The 24,646-nt window shown below is 37.5% G+C and overlaps 1 protein-coding gene across 7 annotated transcripts in view; it reads right to left on the bottom strand.

The window, feature by feature from the left end:
• The window catches only part of LOC106876564 (high affinity cAMP-specific and IBMX-insensitive 3',5'-cyclic phosphodiesterase 8B), a 290,747-nt gene that overhangs the window by 61,773 nt on the left and 204,328 nt on the right, over positions 1-24,646 (bottom strand). For all 7 annotated transcript variants that reach the window (XM_089359035.1, XM_014925160.3, XM_089359033.1 and 4 more), the window contains 2 exons: positions 11,938-11,997; positions 8,127-8,184 (listed from right to left, as the gene is read on the bottom strand). In XM_089359035.1, coding sequence (XP_089215161.1) covers positions 8,127-8,184; positions 11,938-11,997 — 118 coding nt within the window. The remainder of the gene's footprint in view (positions 1-8,126; positions 8,185-11,937; positions 11,998-24,646) is intronic.

The raw sequence follows: 24,646 nt of genomic DNA, 5'->3' as shown, positions 1-24,646 counted from the left end.
GAACAGCGTTTCTCTGCTGTTGTAGTTAAGCATCCAACTGTACTTAGAACATCCAATGCTGTTGTTCCAAAGAACCAGTGAGATGGACACAGGGAACCAACAACATAAACTGATGTCCATCATAATCTCTTGTCTGTACAAATAGATGTATGACGACTAGCGTTAAACTTACAACTCCACATAGATTATCGTAATCCTGTTTGTGGTTTAGTTACTACCACCCTGAATACTATTTCTAAATACGAGAGAGAGAACAAACGTAGGAGAGATTACGATGACCACAAGTTAACGATTAGTCCCTGTGTATGTTTCGCCCTTCAGGTTGCTTGGAAGCCTGCATTCGATGTTCCAAGTGCAAATGGAAGCTTAACCAAAATGGATCCCCAGGGGAACATTTTGCTGCATTAACTTGATTCTGCACCGTAACACTTTGGGCAAGTGTTTAATGCTGTAGCCTAACACTGACCAATCCCTTATGAATGGAATTTGGTGGGTAGAAGATGTGCAAAAGACCCACCAACCACATTGTTTCAGTTCAGTTGCACTGTGTGGCACTTTGGGCAACCCCCAGGCCAACCAGAATCATGTGAATGGACTGGAGGGAAACTGAAGAGGTCTGTCATGCATGCATGCATCATCATCATCATCATCGTCGTTTAACGTCCCCTTTCCATGGGTTCGACCGTTTGACGGAGGTCTGGAAAGCCAGTGGCTGCCTCAGGCTCCAATCTAATCTGGCAAAGTTCCTACAGCTGGATGCCCTTCCTAATGCCAACCACTCATTGCGTTTAACATTTTTTGATGTCCTGTACCCATATATGCATGCATGTATACCATATATATGTAGGTATGTACATATATGCATGTATATATGCTTATATTTATATATTATTTATATTATTATATATACATATATGTATACACACACACACACACATATGTACATATATATATATATATATATATATATATATATATATATATATATATATATATATGTATGTCTGTGTGTGTGTATGTATGTATATGAAATGATGTTGAATCTCATAATTACTGTGTTATAAGCAACGTTACATAATTTCTTTCTGCTCTCAGTAAAAGCAATGGTTGCATATTCAACCTTTGCTTACATGGATTTCTGTGTTTGTGTTTCAGGCTCTGTTGACAGAGGAGGGCCAATACCATCTTCTGCTGCACTTAAAGTTATTATTTTTTGATGAATGCAATACTCAGGTATTGCAATTCCAGTCATACCATTATATGTCATCACTTTTACTTCAATTTAATATTTGCTATAAATTCTCAACAAAATATCCATCATCATCATCATCATCATCATCATCAACATTATTTCTCTTGCAAAAGCTATTATATTCTTGTTTACGTTTTGTATGCTGGTGATAATAAAAGAACAGATATACAACAAAGTGAACAATTTCGTGTTTATTAAAGTTTCTACAAACGCCTACAGATGGGTGTAGATGTGTGTGTGTGTGTGTGTGTTCTGCAATGATTGCCAGCAAAATGCTGTAATGGTGTGTGTGTGTCTTAACAAATCTATTCTCTCACAGCTGGGTTCTCATGGAGTTTTATCTTTATTAAAAATCGTTACACAAACTTTTTTTTTTTACACTCATCAAACTGTCAGAAAGAGAAGGAAGAATCTCTTTGTGTTTCAAGTAATTTTTCTTTAGAATTAAGGCAACAGAGAGAAGAGGAGGGGAGAGAGAGAGAGAGAGAGAGAGAGAGAGAGAGAGAGAGAGAGAGAGAGAGATCTAACATCTAAACTTGTCAATAAGATATTGTGTGTGTATACATATGTATGTATGTATGTATGTATACACAGACACACACATATGCACATATATACACATACACATTTATATATACACACATATAAAAGGTCAAATGTTAGAATTACCAGTGCTGGACAAAATCATCATCATCATCATTTAACGTCCGTTTTCCATGCTATTATGGGTTGGACGGTTTGACTGGGGTCTGGGAAGCCAGGAGGCTGCACCAGGCCTCAATCTGATCTGGCAATGTTTCTACAGCTGGATGCCCTTCCTAATGCCAACCGCTCTGAGAGTGTAGTGGGTGCTTTTTACGTGCCACCAGCACAGGGGCCAGAGGAGCTGGCATCGACCACGATCGGATGGTGGTTGAATTCAAATCCTGCTGGGGTCAAATTTATTTTTGATGCCTTCAGGATTGATGAAAAAGACACCAGTTGAAAGTGTTGCATTGGTGCGACTGTAAGAATGTCAGATCAAATAACAAGCTGTATTTGTTCCAGCCGTTAACATTCAGAATTCAAATCCTGCCACAGCCTACTTGGGCGCTAAATATACACACACAAACACACACACACATAAAAACTCAAACACACACACAAACACACTCACACACACAAGCCCCCCCCCCCCCCAAACTCAAACACACAACCACACACACACATCAAAGTTCTCTCTAGTCAAATGTGTAGAAAAGACTTTTGTTGAGTAAATTTTTATTTCCTTTCCTTTCTGACAATGATACGTGTGTGTGTGTGTGCACTGAATAGCTAATGAGTATAATTATTAATTACTACATTATTTTAGGTAATTAACCTTTTGTGACCATTAATTTCTTTTCTGTGTATGTTAATTTGGTTTGTATGCAGCTTGCAAGAGTTATGTGCACATATATATATGCAGAAAGTTTAGAAGGGACAGTGATTGACACACGGACACACACAAGTACATACTTGCAACACACATGCATACACACACACTCTCTCAAACTCAGATCCAGAATTGTACAAAGGATAAATTATTGGTTTATGTGACGGTGGTGGTGGTGGTGGTAAAATGTTGATAGCAATGGTAATAATGGCGGTGGGACTGGTTTTGTTAGTGGTGGTGGTGATAGTGATGGTTATAGTAAAGATCATTGCCACCATCCCAACTAATACCACCACCACCACCACCAACAACAACAACAACAACAACAGCAACAACAACAACAACAACAACAACAGCAGCAACAACAACAATCTAAAGAATGTCATTTGTAAAGGTTAACATCATCATCATCATCATCATCACCACTCCCATCATCAAAACCAGCCCTCACCTCCACCACCACCATCAACAGGACTGCTTCGCACAAGTTGTGTATCACACACATATATATATGTCACATAGCATCATCACAGTCATCATCACTATGCTGATCATTGCTTTGTGTATTAAGGGTGGTTAGGGTGGGTACACACAACTACTTTCATCTCCATCATGTCATTCATCCACCCAACAGCCCCTGTCTCACTCCAAGTGAAGCTCAATTATTTCGTCCAAGTACGCATGCACTCCACCACATAACTTAGGCTTTTCCAACTCAGACCACATGAGACACGTTCGAGTGAGCCAAACTGAAGTGGGATTGTTGTTGTCATTGTTGTTGTCATTGTTGTTGTCATTGTTGTTGTCATTGTTGTTGTCATTGTTGTTGTCATCGTTGTCATCGCAAGTGATGGGATTCTAAATCAATGTACAACTTTTTAAGACATATATTTGGTCCTTGCTGATCATCTGTTGTTCCTCTTAATTCTGAAAATGGGGTCCACTTGGATCAATGAAACTGAGCGTATTTTGAAGCAACAGACAGAAGCATTTCACAGGTTTGTTTCCATAATCCATCCAAAATAGATGAAAATGTGCTGGAAGATCATCCTCACTAATATGTTTCTGCAGAAATACATTTCGTTCCTAATAAACGGGATTCCAAAATAGCTCAGTATTTGAGAATAAACCAACCGTTCACCCATTTCCTCTGCTCCCTATTCTTGGCTCGGTTGTAGGTGGTGGGTGCATTGTGGGGGTCCTATCAGAAGCACCCATCATTACACTTTCCATTTTTGGTTTACCCCTAAGTCTCCAACTGACTGGCTTGGTTTGAAGAATCCATCTTGTGATTCTTTCCTGCAACATTCATAGCACCAGAGTTGTGACCTCTCAAAGTGGAGAGGCAACAACTTGACTGGGAGAGAGTCTTTGATATCCAAACTATGCACCATCTCGAGTAATGTTATTCCAGAGATCCATCATAGGAATCCTGTTTCAGCAACTTGTACTTGCAATCATATTCTTTCCATCACTACAAAAACATTGATGGCCAGAGGTGAGGTGAGGTGAGGCATGGAAACGAAAATGAAACTAGCAGGTTTGGCTTATTTACCAAAATATCCTCTTTTGAGCATCAAATGCTGGTTATTAAGCAGAGTTAGGTTTGTGAATGGTTCATCAGTTTTATAAGAATGGATAAATGCAGTATTGACATTGTCAGTTGCAGTCACACTGTGGTTTGATAGCTTTTCACTCTTGAAGAGACTGGCTACATTCAGAGCTGGAAAGGGAAAGGCTCCATCAAGTCTCAAACGCCTGAGACATGTAGCCATGGCTCTAATGCAACAGCTTCTTCATGAGTTGAGGGACCAGGGTAAAAGCAGAAGGATACACACACACACACACACACACACACACACACACACACACACACACACACACACACAGGCATGCACACACACAAAATAAGAATTCATTCTCCAGTCTATCTTTCCTCTTAAGATGTAAGTAAACAAAAATGGTTTTAATCACAGCATGAAGTAGCACTGAGGCTGGAACAGTAATATGGCAAGAACGTACTTCACTGACAAAGTGATTATTAAAATGACGACTCCTAAATCCATCTGTAATTCTGAACTTCCTTAGATTGCATTGCAGAATTATATTTAATCATAATTTCACCATAATCGTTTGGCAAAACTTCAACTCTATCAATACTTATAGAATTAACTCTTTGTATACAGCTTATGTCAATAGCCATTCGTATTGGATAAACATCAGTGAAGTGGACTGAACAGACTTGCGTACATGAGTGGCAGTCAGTCTGCCACAGAAAGAGATGTTATTCCAGCCAATAGGATATCATGTGCAGATGAATGATCACTGAGGATTGATAGAAGACCCCAAGGGTAGCCTATGAAATCATATTCCTAAATTTTGAGTGCATTTAGGGTCAACGATTTGTGTGCTGGGGGGTGCAGCTGCAGTCTGTCTCCAAATGCAGGATGTCTCACTTCAGGGGGTGAAGTGGCTCTGTAAGTGTTTTGGCCCCTTCAACTGAAATGCCAAAGCATCTTGGGGTCATCCCGTGATGTAGGCAACTAAGTCCCTGCACAACAGTACAAGCTTTGTCGAGTCAGATGTTGTGACTCTGGGACCAGATGTTTCTATCATCGTCAATGCTTATTCTTGCAGCATCACTCATGCTTTCTCTTGAACCAGATGCAATGACTTTTGCTTCCTCAGTGGCTACTGACAATTTTCTAGCAACATCTTTTCACTCTTTTGCAGCCAGTCCAAGAGTTTTAGCATTGAGTGAACCCCAATTCCAATAAATCCTTTAATATCAATCTCTACAAGAAAGCATATTGCTTCTGATTCATTGTCTCACAGAATGGCCAAATATGCTGCACTTAGAGTAAGCGATTACACATGAAAGAATTTCAGACTTAATTCTATGTGACTGATAATCAAAATTGGAAGAGACCATTTCTACAGAAAACTCAAGATAATCATGCTTTGAATTGACAGTCATTAATTTTTCAATGACACACGGAGAAAAAAAAAATATTGCAAGATTTTAGTTGCATTTATATATATATATATATATATATATGTATATATATTATGCATTTTGTGTGATAATTTTTACAAAAATTTTATTCTCATAATATTTAATTATTTTTCTTAGTTAATTTAGATAAAATTGAGAGCCATTTACAAAAATTTTTTTTTTTTAAATGGAAAAATTTCAATTATTTGACTTTTAAATTCGATACAAAATTATTTCTGTATACACAAAACATTAAGACTATGAAATTTAATACAGAAAAGCGTTCCAATATATTTACTAGAAAACAGAAATTAGTCCCACGATTTCAATTTCCCACAATGCATTTTCAAACTGTTGATAGATAAGATATGTATGCTGTGAAATGCTAAAGAGTGAACAGACACCTGAGAGTTAACCTTTACCAATAACTAGGAACCATACAACGGCTGTCTGAAACCCTGTCTGTTTGGAGCCAAAACATCAGAGTTTATCAGTGAAAAGGTGAGACAACATATTTAAGAAAGTATAATGAATAATTATGATCAATAATAACGAGAGAAACAATGTTATTACAATTACACAGTTGATACTATTTTTGATTAATATAGTGAATGAATTGTTTGTGGTGTTGTTGTGTGTGAGATGGTATGTAGAGGTGCATCTGGCAACAGAGACCACTTCAAGAGTAAATAATAGCAAAAAGATTAAGATAAAACCTGGCTTTACTCAAAACACTCTCCTATTGAAGTCATTGTGTCCCTGGGTTTATTCTTAGACATGCTCTATTGCAGCCAGACAGACAGAATTCCAGAAGGAAGACTATATGTGTATATATATATATATGTAAGCACAGGAGTTGCTGTGTGGTAAGTAAGAGTGTGTGAGAGTATGTGTGTGTGTGTAAGAGTATGTATGTGGGTGTGTGAGAGAGAGAGAGAGAGAGAGAGAGAGTGTGTGTGTGTGTTATTATTCTCAGCTAGGCAAAAGATATGATTTAACTAGGATGATGGCTCTGTGGGACAGTGGCCATTGTTCAGCCAATTAACTGCAATGGTAAAAGACTGTGAGATCGCCCAACAATGACATATCAAGGTAATTGCAAAATGCTGGTGCTAAGCTAAGTCCTCTATTAATCTTGTCTGTTTCTCAATGCAAAAAAAGATGAACTCCATGACGACCATGTGCTTCATCTTTCTGGGTAAACAGTTAAGATGAAACAATGACTTGCATATTTATGTTCTGGAGGATTTGAACATGAACAAGCAAATCACTGTTTCATCAGAGGAGAGCAATTTCTTCTCTATGACAAATGTATGTTCGTAGCACACATGATTCATTAGTGCAATGGGTTCTGGGATAACTGGTGCTTTGACAACTTTGTGTCTTGTCGACTCAGAGCACCTCCAAAGCCAACCACCAATCTGTTACAGTGATGGCACACAACTTAATAAGGTCAGTGACTTCAAACAATTTGGGTCCTATGTTGCTGATTGTAAGAAAAACTTCCTTGCATGAAACAGACAACCCTAGAGTACCTGTAATGATCTTGAAATCACTTGTAAGTGAAGTCTTTCAAAGGGAATAAGACTTGCTTTCTGGCAGAAATGTTAGCACGCCAGGCGAAATGCTTAACTGTATTTTGTCTGTCTTTACGTTCAAAGTTCAAATTCTGCCGAGGTCGACTTTGTCTTTCGTTCTTTCGGGGTCAATAAAATAAATACCAGTTGTGAACTGGGGTTGATGTAATCAACCAGTCCCCTCTCCCAAAATTTCAGGCCTTGTGCCATTAGTAAAAACGATCGTCGTCGTCGTCGTCGTCGTCATCATCATCATTATTTTATATAATACAAGATCAAAAATGATGATGAGTTTAATTAAATGATTGATTAAATATCTCGCAAATTTAATTAATTACTTTGCTTTAGCTGTTTATATATTACATATTATACTATTTATCATGCAATGACATCTGTTTATATTATAAATGTTATCCTAATGGCTGTTATCTTTGATATATTCACAGAATAAAGATCTTTCACTTTATCTGAAGATATTTTTATTTAATGATTTTTGAAATTTCTCCTTATTTATTCTTGATATTATTTTATCGCATGATTACAAATGCAGTTGTTTTTACCCATTTATTTTATTGTTTTCTTTATTCGTTATTAATCATCTATATTTTATTAATTTTTAAAACGATGTTTTGGAACTTTAGATTTTAGAACTTGGTTGAGGTTTTGGAACAAATTGTCCCGAAACACATGTTTTGATGTGGTAACGAACATTTTATGGTATCAAATGGTTCTGGAATTAATTAGATTCATTAGAAAAAAACCACAATACAACAACAACACCAACTCTAATAACAACAACAACAACAACAACAGCAATATTTTATAAATGATAATGCTTTCTTTTTTTATGTGAATATTTGAAGAAGAAAATCGTGCAATCTTACTCACTTTATTAAAACCTGCTTGGAGAAGGGTGAAAATGCATGGTTCTTCCTTATCTGAAGGACTGTTGCAAAAAGAAGAAAAAGAAGAGCTATAATGGTTGTAGTAGTAGTAGTGGTGGTAGTGGTGGTGGATGTGGGAAAAATGAGTGGTAAATGCAGTGTAGATTTGGTGTGTGTGTGTGTGCACACATTTGTGTATGTAAGCAACTGAGAAAGAGATAACTTTTATGGTGAGAATAAAATTAAAGGAGATCTGAAGTAAAGGAATATTCTGGAATAAGTTAAGATCCTTGGTTTATTCTTGCACCAACTAATGTTTCCAGAATTAACCTTACAATCCTGATAATAGTTTGTCTGCGTAAATCTTTACTTCGCATACATTGATTCTCTGCAGAAATCTTAAACTTCACTTGTATTCGACAAATATTGAATACCAGTTATACACTGTGGTCTGTTCTATCCTTTATAGCCCAAGGTAGCTTTATCCTAATGTGATAAATCAGCATCTCATACAGTTAGCAAGCATGGAACCTGAATGACAAGATAAGCAAATTGGTAGTGTTATTAGAATACTGAACCAGACAACCTTGTGGTAGTTTTTCTGACCCTATGTATCATGAGTTCAAATTCTGCCAAGGTAAACTTCTATTTTTCATCTGGGATTGTGGCGGTCAGCAATTAAGACAAGGACATTGGGCAGCAGATTTAGAGGGGCGGAATTGTTTTGGATTAGGTTGGATTAGGTTGACCAGTCACATTTCTGATCACTTTGTCTTCTTCCCATCTTTTTACTTGTTTCGGTCATAAGACTGTGGCCATGCTGGAGGACATCAACAATTTGCTGAACAAATAGGATTATAAAGATTGTCTGCCTACATAACATGGCAGTCCTGGTTTAGGATGAATGTTGCTGTAATTTAGCCCCAGGAGACTTTGTCTCCAGCTGGCTATATGACACAATCTGTGTCTTATATTTTCGAACAAGGGAATCTAGCACCCCCACTCATCTCAAAACAATATAAGGACACAGATCGTATCATACAGCCAACTGGAGATGATGTCTGCTGGGGCTAAATTACAGCAACATTCGTCCTAAACCAGGACTACCATGTTATGTTGGCAAACAATCTTTACTCCAAAGTACTGTTGCTGAATATCTCTCGTTGTGAGATTTAAGAAATAGTAATTTTCTAATTTAAATTGGATCATGTTATCAATAATGAGGCAAAATATTATCGTGATTAAATATTCTCGTGATTAAGATCAAAGAAGCATTTGTTTCGATCTCATCTTGAATGAGATGTCTTATGATATCTTTCCCAGTTGTTTGCATTCCAAGAGCAACACCTGTGATGATAAAGGTGCCTAGATGTATTGGCCCTTATCTTTTTGCTCGGTGAGTATCGATAGTGAGAAGTGAAGGAACACCTACACGCAGGGGTACCTAATGATGGGTTTTCATAAAACTCCTTTCCCAAGCCTGTATTTTGAGGAGGAATGTTCCAGATGTAGATCCTTGGCGCAAGAATCAGATGGAAGAATCCAAGAATGTTTCATAAACTGATATTGATTACTAGCAATTGTAACAAAGGCTCCACAAATTGGAACAGGGTTGAGCTGATTACAGCAACCTTGGTGGGATTTGAAATTTGAAAAGACATAGCAAAATAGGACAAAAAAAAAAAACAGATCAAAATAAGAGGGTGAAGAATGATAAGAGGAATAGATTTAGAGCTGTGAGAGGGTATTAGGGGAGAAAAATCGTTTTGGGGGTGGGTAGATGCTGACCACCACAAGAGATTGTCCTGGGTTCAATTTTTACATAGTTCAAGCTTGTATTTTACTTATATGGTCAATTTAATCAAATCTGCTCCACAACAAAACATTGAAGAAATACTAATGTGACCATTATCTTGTGCAGCTGAGATCAATAACTAGTCTATTGGATAAGTGATATTGCCGATAAACAATATCTTATAGGATATCACATGGCCAATATATTATGGGGATTAAATATATTCCATAATCAATAACTATATTATCTTACTGGTGTCTTATAGGAGTTTTATACAAACATACATACATACATGCATGCATACATATACACATATAAATATATATATATATGCACACACATATACATACATATACATGCATACATACATCCACACACACACATATATATACACACATACATACATATATATATATATATATACATATGTTAGTGAGATATGTGTGTGTGTGTGTGTGTGTGTGTGTGTGTGTGTGTGTGTGTGTGTGTGTGTGTGTGTGCGTATACTTTGCACAATAATCTTTAGTGAGCAATAATCCTAATGAACATACGCACACATATCAACACACATCCACACTCAACCATACATATCCACAAGCATACACACACACACACATACACACACATTAATATATTCCAATCCGTCGCCGCCGCCACCGCCACCCTTTTAATCCAGATTGTCGTTATATAGTTTGTATCAACACAAGTTTTATCTGGAATCACTGAAAGATACTGCGATGACAGATTCCTCCAAGACAATCATTTGTCATCATCTTTATCTGTCAGTTGTCATAAAGCAGGATTAATCAACACACCAACTGGATAAGAACACTTTCTATTATCAATATCACAGAATCACAGAACATTCTGGAAGAATCCACACCTTTACTGATTAAAATATATACAGCTTTGATTGGGTTTTTGTGTTTTTTTGTTTATTTGTTTACTACCATTTTTTATATATATTTTGATGGAGTTTTATTATTTGTTGTTGTTGTTGGATGGTGTTAAAAATCAATGGGATGCGATATTTTCATTAAGTCAGTGTGAAATTACAGAAAGAGAGAGAGAGAGAGAGAGAGAGAGAGAGAGATGAGTTTCACCATTTCATCTTTTTCTGTATATCTCAGTGACGAGTGGTGAGTGGAGATGTAGCAGAAAGTGAGTGGAAGGTAAGGGTAAGTGGAGAAGTTGAGTGAAAAGTGTGACAGGGAATGTGAGTGGACAATGTAATAATAAAGATGAGTGAAGATAAGGAAAGACCGAAGTCGTTATCACCATTGTCTAATGTCTGTTTTGCCATGATGGCATGGGTCGGAGGGTTTGACGAGAGCTGGTGAGTTAGAGGATTGCAACAAGCACTAAGATCTGCTCGTGCACGGTTTCCATGCCTGGATGCCCTTCCTGACACCAACCACTTTACAAAATATACAAAATGCTTTTTTCAAGGCACCAACACTAGTGAGGTCACCCAGTAACTCAGAAGTAAAGCCCCTCCCCCCTAAACTGTGTGAGGGTGTGTAATATTAAGAGAAGTAGCTCTATGCAAGGTGTTGTGGTGTTAAAGGATGATGGAGGAACAGAAACAGGTGTCTTGCAGGAGAAATATGACTACAGCTGCTGGAAAGAGAGAGAGAGAAAGAGATGCCATATACCCAGTTTAGCCATATACCCAGTTTAGCCATGTACCCAGAGTAGATTAGCAATGACATGTTATGGTAGATTATATATTATACATGTTATATGAAATGTGTGAACTTGGAGTAAACAGAGAATTCTTGTTTGATATCATGAGACATAGAGAAAATATGGCATTAAAGAATTCCACTGAACTTTGAGTTAGTTTTGTAACATTAAATTCTTTATCACATTAATTCTTTCTATTACAATGCAACAAACAATGATGGCAACATACAGAAAGAACACATTTCAAAGTAAAGCTAAATATATATTCAACATAAAAGTTATTTTTGACAATCAGCTTTCCAATGTAGACAATAGTTTTCACATCTTCACTTACCATTTTTTGGTAACTGCTAAAAATACAGAGTTTTCACTGGATTTCATCTGGTGCATGCTTCTGCAAAGAAAATAAACAAAAGAAATTTATAATCTTCGTGTTTAAACTTCCAGAGAATTTCTTAGAAAATCAACTTTTTATTTTTAAGTATCACACAGAACGAGGTATTTTAGAAATTTAGCAGAAAAATATTAGAATTGTTTGTCTTAGATTTCAAGTTATCAAGTTCTTCATAATAGTGAAAAATTCTGTGGATAATGCTGTTAATATCTCTTGGGAAGTGTTAGGTGTGGGGTTGATGGTTAGATATTGATGGGAGAGGGAAAATTTTTATTTTCAACACTTAGCGGATCTAGCATGAAGCCTTTGCTTTACATCCATTTTTCCATACTAGCATGGGTTTTAAATGTGTGTGTGTGTGTGTGTGTGTGTGTGTGTGTGTGTGTGCATGTGTGTATACACACACACGCACACACACACACATATATATTGTAATAAGCTATCTATAATTTTATATATATGTATATATATATATATATGCCACCCATGAATCATTGTTGCAAGTGCCATGCAAATGGCACCTGTGAATCGTAACCATGGTTGCTGCCAATGTCATGCAAATAGCATCCGTGCATCATAGTCATGGTCGTTGCTGGTGCCATGTAAATGGCAGCCACCTGTGATACGTAGTCACGGTCGTTGCTGGTGTCATATAAATGGCACCTGTACTGGCAGCACATAAAAGCACCCATTACACTCCTGGAGTAGTTGGCATCGGGAAGAGCATTCAGCTGTAGAAACCGCACTAAATCCGACTGGAACCTGGTTCGGCTCTCTGGCTCATCAGCTGCAGTCAAACTGTCTCACCTATGCCAGCATGGAGAGCAGACGTTAAATGATGATGATGATGATGATGATATATAGACGTACATACACACCTATACACACACACACATACATTGTTTACTTTTCCATTAAGGTAAGATCATAAAAGAAAACACTCCATCAAATGAGAGATAAAGATTGTTTAACACACACAGTATATAGTGTTGAGCTACTAATCGTTTCATACATTGGAGAGGTTTTCTAGGCAGGCTTGGAGATACCTAATGTCTCCAAGCAATCTTTGGGCTCTGAGCTCATGGCCAATACAAGTTACAAATCAGGTCAATAGAACAAGAGAAATCATGAGAAAAAATGAGAGGAAGGAAGATGCAAAACATGGAAAGGTGATAGAAATAGAGAACACTTGAAGTAACCTTAGATTATAATACCAGTGTGTTTATGGCATTTATCATGTGTGTTCAAAACACAGGACTTCACTCAGAATACCAGAAAATCACCAGACACAGATGTTTCAAGTTGATTTGGTCTCCTCAGTGATGACTAACCTGGATTTTCTGACCCAGGCTGAAAAATGCTTGTTCTGATACAAAAATCAGGAAACAAAACATTTGCTGGTCAGTGTGAAATCTGGCCAAACTCGAATTGAATTATTATACATGCTTGAGAGAACACAAAAATAAAATGCCATTGTGTAAGATATTTAGAATATTAATTCTAGTCTGGCAAGCTTTCACACAAATATCTCAGCATGTCCAGATTACTTGTCAATACACTGCCTGGTCAAGGAACTGAACCTTAACTCTATGACTGTCAGCTCAACACCGTCACAACCAGGCTGATAAGAAAAAAGCGAGGAAAAACTGTTGGAGATAATGATGATGATGATGATGATGACAATGATGATGATGGTGGTGGTGGTGGTGGTGGTGGTAAGGTTACAAAATAAGCTGGAACATTAATACCAACAGTCATAGTAACCTCTGCTCCCAACCTTGACGTCACCACTCACTTCTTATTTGAACTAATCCTCCTCAATGAAAAAATCTACATTTATCATTTTCTCATCTTAAAAAGACAAAATGCAACTTCAGCCACACAAAAGCAATCCTAAAAGTAATGTCTTTTAAACTTCTCCAAGTAGATCTGTGCCATTCTCTATTACTTCATTAACAACATAGAATCATCAAGAATTATAATTATTTAGCTTTTTGCATTTCACATTTTGGTGATCCATCTCTCCTCCCAACCATCTCTCTTCATCCCTCTGTCTCTCCTCTCTTTCTCTCTTCATCCCTCTGTCTCTCCTCTCTTTCTCTTTTCATCCCTCTGTCTCCCCTCTCTTTCTCTCTTCATCCTCCCCTCTCACTATGTTATGTAATATTTACTTCATTTTTAAACACCCCTCGACTTCTCTCTCTCTCTCCCCTCTACATACTGTTATAGAATTTGAAATATTCTGCAAACCTAAACAAACTAGACCAACTTATGACTGCTGCCGATGCCACCACCATCACCAATATACCGTTCTGGTCTGTATTGATCTGTTGAACAGCAGCACATAGCATTTGGAATATTTCTCTTCATCTAACCTCTGCTAGATGTCCTGGTATTTGGCCACTTCTTTCAAAAGATTTCCACCTGGTGTTTCATCACAGCATATCTTTCCCTGGCATCAAAGTACCATACAGCAGTTGTACGTCACAGTCTCTACATATTCAAGACAGTAAGTCTGACTGCACTGACCGTCCACTGTCCACGTTGGCAAATATGCTTCCTCCAATCTTAACTCATCAAAGATCGAGTTAAATGACAAAGATAAACTTTATCGGAATATCGTTTGACATCTCATATTGGAACAAATCCTGTAAACTGACATTTTCTTAACGAGTTTTACCTGAGGCAATGTTGCTGCTGTACAGGTAAGACATCAAATAAAATACCAAAATACCAAAATAAAAAAGTTAATACAAAATAGCAGAATCAGACACCAAATAAATAAAATCTATGAAAAACTGTCAATGTAAAGATAAACATGTTTGTCCAGTGACGGAAAAAAAGTTGAGGAGTTAGAATAAAAGACAATATATCATTGGTGTACACACCTGGCAGGTATCACAGGTGTGTGGTGCATAGGGTATATATGTATATGTCTACATACATACATATATATATATATATACATATGTGTGTGTGTGTGTGTGTGTGTGTGTGTATACATGCATATATGTATATATATGTGTGTATGTACATATGTATATTTTTTCTTTTATTTCTTTCAGTTATTTGACTGTGGCCATGCTGGAGCACTGCCTTTAGTCGAGCAAATCAACCCCAAGACTTATTCTTTGTAAGTCTGGTACTTTTTCTATTGGTCTCTTTTGTTGTACATATATACAGGGCGAATATATTGTTGTCTAAATTACGCAAAAATGAAAATAACACTGATATCTCATTTTAATAGATATATTTACCAAAATTGCATTAAAATACCTCGAAATACTAAAGAGTAAATTTATTCAATAAAATTGCCATTGGCTTCAACCACAGCCTCCAGACAACTTTGGAATCTCCTGCAACTCCTCTGGACGGTCTCCTTGTTTAAGTTGGTGAATGCTGCCATAATCCTTCCTTCAGTTCATCTTTGGTGATACAAGGAGTTTTGTTGGTCTCTCGCTCAACTGCACCCTACACATAATAATTAAGGGGGTTGCAATCTGGGGAGTTAGGTGGCCAGATGTTAGGGGTGATATGGTTGCAGAAATTGTCTGACAGCCATGACTGGGTTCTCCTGCTTGTGTGGCATGGTGCAGAGTCCTGTTGCCAGACAGGGTCTTCCAGCAGCCACTTTCTTGACCCAGGGCAGCACTACCTCCTCCAGGCACTTGATGTAGGCCTCCCTGTTGAGTCTGAGGCAATGTAGGAAGATGAATGGAGGCATAACGTTGCCATCACTACTGATCACTTCAAACACCATGATGTTGACTGGATGTTTGATTTTTATCACTCTTGGTACATATTTTGAGGACACAGCAAGCCAACGGTTGTTCTCTGTGTTCACTGTCTGTTCATGTTGGATCTTCCGGTGAAAATGCCAAGCAGTACAGCATGTCATTTCCAAATTTCTGGCAGAATGAATTGCATCATGGTAGTTTTATACATGGATGGTGCCCAACTGACCCTACTATACTCTGTGCATGTGTGAAATTAAAACTATAAAATGGTGACACTTTACCCATCACATACTGTATATATATATATATATATATATATATATATATATATAGAGAGAGAGAGAGAGAGAGAGAGAGAGAGAGAGATAGATAGATATGCATACATGCAGATATCTATATATACATGCATATATATTTATATCCAAGAAAGATAGTTTTCATCAGATATGAAATTGGTAACATAAAACCATTTTTTGATCATTTGTGGATGTGTGTGTGTGTGTGTGTGTGTATGATAGTGTTTAGCAGAGGTACAAAGAAAGAACTTGACAAGTTACATGCTCCAGCTTGTAATATCTCATAATGATTAGCACCACATGTTCAACATATATTTACATGTTAGGACATGTTGTAGCTGGTTTCACAGTTTCTACTTTCTACATTTTCACGTTAGGATAAGGGGGAGAAGTTGTTTTATGAAGATTTCTAGAAAAAGAGTTATTTCTTTCAAAAAGAAAATGTATCGGTCGAAGAAAACATTTTCATTTTACAGTGTTTTATGTTTGTTTACTTTGTCTAGTTTTTTTCTGTTCTATGAGTGGATATATATATATATATATATATATATATATATATGCATGTCATCATCATCATCATCATCGTTTAACGTCCGCTTTCCATGCTAGCATGGGTTGGACGATTTGACTGAGGACTGGTGAAACCGGATGGCAACACCAGGCTCCAGTCTGATTTGGCAGAGTTTCTACAGCTGGATGCCCTTCCTAACGCCAACCACTCAGAGAGTGTAGTGGGTGCTTTTACGTGTCACCCGCACGAAAACGGCCACGCTCGAAATGGTGTCTTTTATGTGCCACCCGCACAAGCCAGTCCAGGGGCACTGGCAACGATCTCGCTCGAAAATCCTACAGGAGCCAGTCAGGCGGTACTGGCAACGGCCACGCTCAAAATGGTGCATCTCATGTGCCACCCGCACAAGAACCAGTCCAGGGGCACTGGCAACGATCTTACTTGGCTTGCCGGGTCTTCTCACGCACAGCCCATTTCCAAAGGTCTCGGTCCGTAGTCATCGCCTCGGTGAGGCCCAATGTACGAAGGTCTTGCCTCACCACCTCAGCCCAGGTCTTCCTGGGCCTACCTCTTCCACGGGTTCCCTCAACTGTTAGGGTGTGGCACTTTTTCACGCAGCTATCCTCCTCCATTCTCACCACATGTCCATACCAGCGCAATCGTCTCTCTTGCACGCCACAACTGATGCTTCTAATGTTCAGCTTTTCTCTCAAGATACTTACACTCTGACGGGTATTCACATTGACATTACACATCCAACGGAGCATACTGGCTTCATTCCTTGCGAGCTTACGTATGTCCTCAGCAGTTACAGCCCATGTTTCACTGCCATGTAGCATGGTTGTTCGTACGCATGCGTCATACAGTCTGCCTTTTACTCTGAGTGAGAGTCCCTTTGTCGTCAGCAGGGGTAAGAGCTCTCTAAACTTTGCCCAGGCTATTCTTATTCTAGCAGCTACACTTTCAGCGCACCCACCCCCACTACTAACTTGGTCGCCCAGATAGCAGAAGCTATCGACTACCTCTAGTTTTTTACCCTGGAATGAGATAGAAGTTGTTTCCTGTTTGTTTGCAGTCTTTATTGCACCTGAACATCTGCCACAAACAAAAACTAACTTGCTAGTTAACCTGCCTTTGATGTTGCTGCACCTCTTATGTGTCCATAGCTTGCACCGGGTACATCTTATATATATATATATATATATATATATATATATATATATATATATATATATATATATATATATATATATAGGGAGAATTCACAAAAAAACAAAAGACAAAGACAGGTGGTGTAGACAACAAGCTGATGTATTAGTATAACGTTCAGGAAGTGAAGAAGTCTTTAACGTTTCAAGCCTACGCTCTTCCACAGAAAAGAACACTGAAAGAAAAACGTTACACAAAGTTCAAAAGGTTCAAAATCTTCAGACGTTGTGGTGTATTGGAGTGATTTTTCATCAACAGGGGAGTCCAGTGTAATTCATGGGCAGGAGAGGTGCAGATGAAGTGTATAAAGTCCAGTAGAGAATCAGTAGAAGTTCGTGGGTGAAGAGAGGAGACAAGATCAACTGGTGTGACCACCTCTTATGTGTCCATAGCTTACACTGGGTACATCTTATAGAGTTTCTACCTACACCTTTTCTACAGATCAAGCAGGGCCATCTACCTGAAGGGGTTTGTGGTTTGTCTACCTTCCTACTTATTAGGACTTTGGTTTTAGCTAGGTTGGCTCTAAGGCCCTTCGATTCTAATCCTTGCTTCCACACCTGAAACTTCTCCTCTAGTTCTGATAGTGACTCAGCAATTAGAGCAAGGTCATCAGCATAGAGGAGCTCCCAGGGGCATCCTGTCTTGAATTCCTCTGTTATTGCCTGGAGGACTATGATAAATAGGAGGGGGATGAGGACAGAACCTTGGTGGACCCCTACCTCTACTTGGAATTCTTCACTGTATTCATTGCCAACCCTCACCTTACTGACAGTGCCAACCCTACCAAAAGAAATACTTCCATCACAACCATTAGGTAATAGTGCACTGCTTTCTTTCTACTAATATTATTGATTAGATTTGTAAAGACTAAAGCAGGATGTTTGGAATGTTTTGTTTTTATATCTTAGTTTCTCATTCTGTTTATGGAAAGAGTTTTAAGTATTTGATTCTAAACTGAAACGTCTGTGAAGTCTAAGTAAGAGAATTTGGCGGCTACAGTAATTTGAAATGCTAAATTATTGACTGACTTCAAGGTTCTTTGTGAACGTATCTCAAGTCTGTGACTGCCACTATAATGGAATACAGCCAAATTACTATCTTGGTGGAATTTGATACTACAGTTAGTAAACTTACTATTTAATAGGTCCATTAGGCCATCTAGATCACATTTGTCTGTGATCTGTGGTATGAGATATACCAACACAATATGTGTATTCTGTGATGTACCAACAGAATGTATTGTGTGATGTACCAACAGAATGCGTTCTGTGATGTACCAACAGAAAATGTCCGGACACCTTATATTACTCAGTTTTCAATATTATTCACAGCAGATTCAATTACAATAAAGCTTTTTTCCCTTCCACACAGCTTCAATCCAACAGATCTGTAGGAAAATGTATTTCATCCGTGCCTATCCTTTCATCCTTTTTTTTAATTAGATAAAATATTTTATGGCACTGTATTGCCAAATGTATTGTTCTGTTCTTAAAAGCTGAGAGAATGAGATTTGAAGAAGATTGGTCTGCTAGTTCTTCCATGTAAGAGGATCTTTCACTGGTTTGCCATAATAAGCTACTATGCATTTTCCATCTACCTAATTCACTCACAAGACACTGGTCAGCCCAGGATAATTGTAGAAGACATTTATTTGTGAAAGGTGCTGTGCAGTGGGACTGAACCTGAAACAACTTGGTTGCAAAGTGAGCTCCTTAGTCACACACACACACACACACACACACACACGCGCGCACACACACACACACACACACTCTCATACACACCCACATGCATATGCTGAATGGTTGTGTGTGTAAATTTCCATGTCGTTCCTTCTGAATCAGTGTGAAAACAAACCTTCGCTTGCATTCAATGCTTTTTGAAGTTGGAACAAACCAACAACAGCAAGAATTCAATGACAAAGAAAGAAAAAGACAAAACAAAAACCATTCCACAGAGAGAAGAAAGTAAAACGAAACAGAGAAAGTAGAACCAGTTAAAGACGATGCTGGAAAGAGTATCATCTTTCTAAAGTGATGCTGGCAGAAAGTAATACCTGCTTTTTACAGTCTTTTATTAGATGTGTTAAAATTCATTAGTTAGATGTTGTCTACAAGAGAATTCTTTCTTTCACCATTTTCAGAATTAGTATTATATTGACATTATTCTTCATTTATAATAACTTTTTAATTAACATTGTTTTAGCTGCTATTTTATATATATCTTTTTATATTTTTATTGTGTGTATGTTGTTTTGTGATTAATTAATTTTTATATTACTTGACTTCTCTTTATAACATATATATATATATATATATATATATATATATATATATATATATATATATATATATATATATATATATATATATATATATATATATATATATATATATATATATGTATGTATATATGTATGTATATATACCTATATATATGTAGATAATGCACGCTTTCATGTACATGTATACACACACATAATGCATGTGTTGATGATGTGTGTGTATGCATGCATGTGAGTATGTGTTTACAGATAGATATAGACATATATATAGATAGCTAAAGAGACAGGCATACATATATGTATATGTGTATGTATATGCTTGTGTGTACATGTGCAAAAAAAACACATTTAAAACACAGACAAGTGTGTTGTGTGTATACACACACACACACACACACACACACACACTCACACACTCATAGACATTGTTTGAAATGAACAAAAGAATAATTGACTCAGTAAGTAGTGTGGTGTGTGATGTCATTATGTTTATTCCGTTCTGCCATTTGCCAACATCTGAGTTTCATGTTTACACCTGCCTACAAAGTGAGTAATTGCAAAACTTAAGTAATGGTATACGTCTTAGCTATACACATACCTTTAAATACACATGCATTCACACACACACACATGCATATATATATATCTTTATACACACACACACACACACACACACACACACATATATATATATATATATATATATATATATATATATATGTATACATACACATATATATATTATGATAATAATAATAATAATAATAATAATAATAATAATAGTAATCCTTGGATGGAATTTATAGATATTTTAATGCATCACTATGCACGTTTCTACTAATCACGTGTTTCTTAAGATCATAGTCGGTATCTATAAACGAACTTAAAGGATATATATCATCATCATCATCATCATCATCATTCAACGCCCATTGCCCATGCTGGCATGGGTTGGACGGTTTGACTGGGGCTGGCCAGCTGGAGGGCTGCACCAGACTCCAGTTCTGATTTGGCAGGGTTTTCTATGGCTGGATGCCTTTCCCAACACCAAGCACTCTGAGAGTGTAAAGGGTGCTTTTACATGCCACCGGCACAGGTGCCATTTGCAGGGAGAGAGATTCAAAGGTATTGGAAGATGCTATTGTTAATGGCTGCCTCCATTAACTTTGAACATGTTTTTTCACAGAAGATTTCAGCAAATGATGCTGCTTGTATGAATGTGTCATTTGAGAAGAAATCTTCCATAATGTCAAGACAAGGAGGCACAACCAGATACACACACACGCACACACACTTTCTCTGTGTTAAATTTTCTTACTCACACATTATATATTTCCTAAGTTATAAACGATTGTTAATATATATCTTTATATTTAAATATGCCGAATGAGAATGGTGTATTTCACGCAATAGTTTAAATGTTATACATGTACATAATTTGAATGCATATACATCATTTAGATGTTATATGTGTGAATAGATTAAATATTATACATACATATGTAATATATATATATGTATAGTGAGATCAATATATATATATATAGAGAGAGAGAGAGAGAGAGTAAAAGAGTAATACAGAGAGAGTTAACTTAAGAGGTGCAAGGTAAGTGCACATGTGAGGCAAAGAGCTAATATGCATGCACATGCACACACACACACACACGTGTGCACACATACACACACATGGAAAAAAAGACAGAAAGGGGAAGAGAGGGAGTAAATGGCTGAGTAGTTATGGGCAGAGTTTTACAAATGAAAAATTTGTTTCATTTTATTTTAAGACAATATGTTTCTTTTTGAAATTAATATTCATTCCACCATTTTGCATACGAACCAAGAAATTTGGTAAAAATTAAATTATAACTATTGTATGTCTGCCATATTTCCTGGTGTTATTCATGGTGGCAAAAGTATTTCTTCCAAAGTTATCCATTACAAGACCAGTAACACTCTTGTATCCGAAGGCGGTGAGCTGGCAGAAATGTTAGCACGCCGAGTGAAATGCTTGGCAGTATTTTGCCAGTCTTTACATTCGGGGTTCAAATTCCGCCGAGGTCGACTTTGCCTTTCATTCTTTTGGGGTCAATAAATTAAGTACCATTTGTGTACTGGGGTTGATCTAATTGACTGGCCCCCCCTCCCCCAAAATTTGGAGGAGGGGTGCCAGTAGAAAAGTAACACTTTTGTATGGCATATATTTTACATGTTTAAATAGTATATATGCTACATGTGTATAGAGTGGTATATTTTATATATGTATGCAGTTTAGGGGTTATGTATGCAGAACCTTCTCTCACACTTTAATCTCCCAATACTTGGTATAAAGCCATCTCTTGGCCCTCTCAAATACTGCGCCCCACTGCCCGAGTTTTCCTTTTACTTTTTCCTCTTCTTTTCCTGTTTTGCAAGTTACTTGGCATCCTCACATGTACAAGTGGATTGAAAACAGCACCCAGTACACATTATGCAGTGGTTGGCATTAAGAAGGGCATCCAGCCATAGAAATCATACTTAAGCAGACATTGGAGCTCACCACAGCCCCACAGCTAGCCGGAGCCTGTCAAAGCATCCAACCCATGACAGCATGTAAAATGGATGTTAAATGAGAACGTTGATGGATTAGATGCTATGCATGTGCATAAACTTTAAATAACATCTGTATGTAGAATTTACATTGCCATCTTGTATATAAAATGTTCATTGAGAATGAAGTCGTGTCCTCTCAATAATGCAACCACTTTAACTCAAGCAGTGATTTCGTTAAATACTTCTACGTATTTACTCATCACACAGACTGTTTATCTTTCCAATGATAACATCATTTCAAAGTGGTCATTAGATGCAGGAGAGGTCTTGTAATAGCCAGGAACTCATTCAGACAAACCCAGATCATTTCAGTGAATTATTAAGCCTGAAGAAACAAAAACCCTTACTGTAGTCACTTGTGTGGCTTTCTGTTCGTATCTCTCAGTTCTCGTGATTTGTTATACGCATGCATATGTATACATACACACACACACACACACACACACACACACACATATACATGGATTATTATTATTAGTAGTATTATTATTATGGTGGGGGCAAAACTGGCAGAACTCTCAGCACATTGAATGCTATGCCCTCTGCATTCTGAGTTCAAATGCTGCCAGAATCAACTTTACCATTTATTCTTTCCAGGTTGATAAAAGAAAATACTGGTCAAGTACTCTGTCCTTAAAAAACTGATGGTTTTGTGTTAAAATTTGAAATAATTATTCACCACTACCACCACCACCATCATCATCATCATCATCATCATTGTTTAACATCCGTTTTCCATGCTGGCATGGGTTGGACAGTTTGACTGAGGGCTGGAGAGCCAGGAGGCTGCACCAGGTTTCAATCTGATCAGGCAGAGTTTCTACAGCTGGATGCCTTTCCTAACGCCAACCACTCCGAGAGTGTAATGGCTGCTTTTTACGTGCCACCAGCATGGGAGCCAGTCAGGCAGACCTGGCATCAACCACGTTCAGAAGATGCATTTTATGTGCCACCAGAACAGGAGCCAGTCAGGGGGCTCTTGCCATACCTATTATTTTGGTTTTACTCCACTCAACAGGTCTTCTCAAATCAATAATAATAGTAATCACCATAGCCATGGCACCAAAAAATGCCAACGGTTTTATTGATTATTTACATTATTTACATTTGACAGAAATTTGTCCTCATCTTGTTTGTTGTTAACACAACGTTTCGGCTGATCTACCCTCCAGCCTTCATCAGGTGTCTTGGGGAAATTTCGAACCTGGGTTCTCATTTCCAGATTCATTTTATTAATGATAGAAAATGGCAAAACAATGAGAGAAACCATAAATAAATATCAGCAATTGAGTAAATATATGTACAAACAGAGAACGGAAGAACTTGAAGAATCAGATACATATGTCTTGGTTGAAAATATTGTCCACATCTACAAACTCTGATTTGCATAAATACACTGTGTGGACTGCAGTCTTCCAGGCTTGCATGGCTCCGACTGGTTTTGAATGCAATTCCTGTTGCCAAACGTAACCCTATTTTCAAGTAACATCTCACCAAACACAATACATGATGTGTGCCGTTTCCTCTCTCTGCCCTTTCTGTTCCTACCCCCAACAACCTCTGCTACCTTAATCCTTTAGCAGTTAAACCAGCCATATCCAACCAAAATATTCTGTTTGTTTCATGCCAAATACAGACTTTCCTGCCTATCTCATAATGTCATACTAAAAGTAAACAACCCCACAATCGAAGTCTCAAAGCCAAAAGATAAAAACATGATTAATTCAAAACAAAAGTCAATAAAGAAGAAGCTTCACATTTGACAGAATAATGTGAATGCTGAAAGGTGAACCTAAACAACTTCGCCCACACATTCAGATGAAGTCTGCTGGCCAATGTGGCTCTCTAGACTCACTTCCCCATCCACGTTCCTCATCTTTCAGAATGCAAGATGGACTTCCACAGTAATCCTCTTAGACCAAAGGACCATACAAATGCCATGCATCTTGTTACTGGCAACGTCAACCAACAAAAACGTTTCACTGAAGAACTTCTCACAGAACATTTTTTTAAATGGTTG

The sequence above is a fragment of the Octopus bimaculoides genome, chromosome 10 (genome assembly GCF_046866305.1).
Source record: "Octopus bimaculoides isolate indiv1 chromosome 10, ASM4686630v1, whole genome shotgun sequence".
Lineage (NCBI taxonomy): Eukaryota > Metazoa > Mollusca > Cephalopoda > Octopoda > Octopodidae > Octopus > Octopus bimaculoides.
Note: the sequence above shows the minus strand (reverse complement) of the source record. Positions and strands in the feature narration are given on the sequence as shown.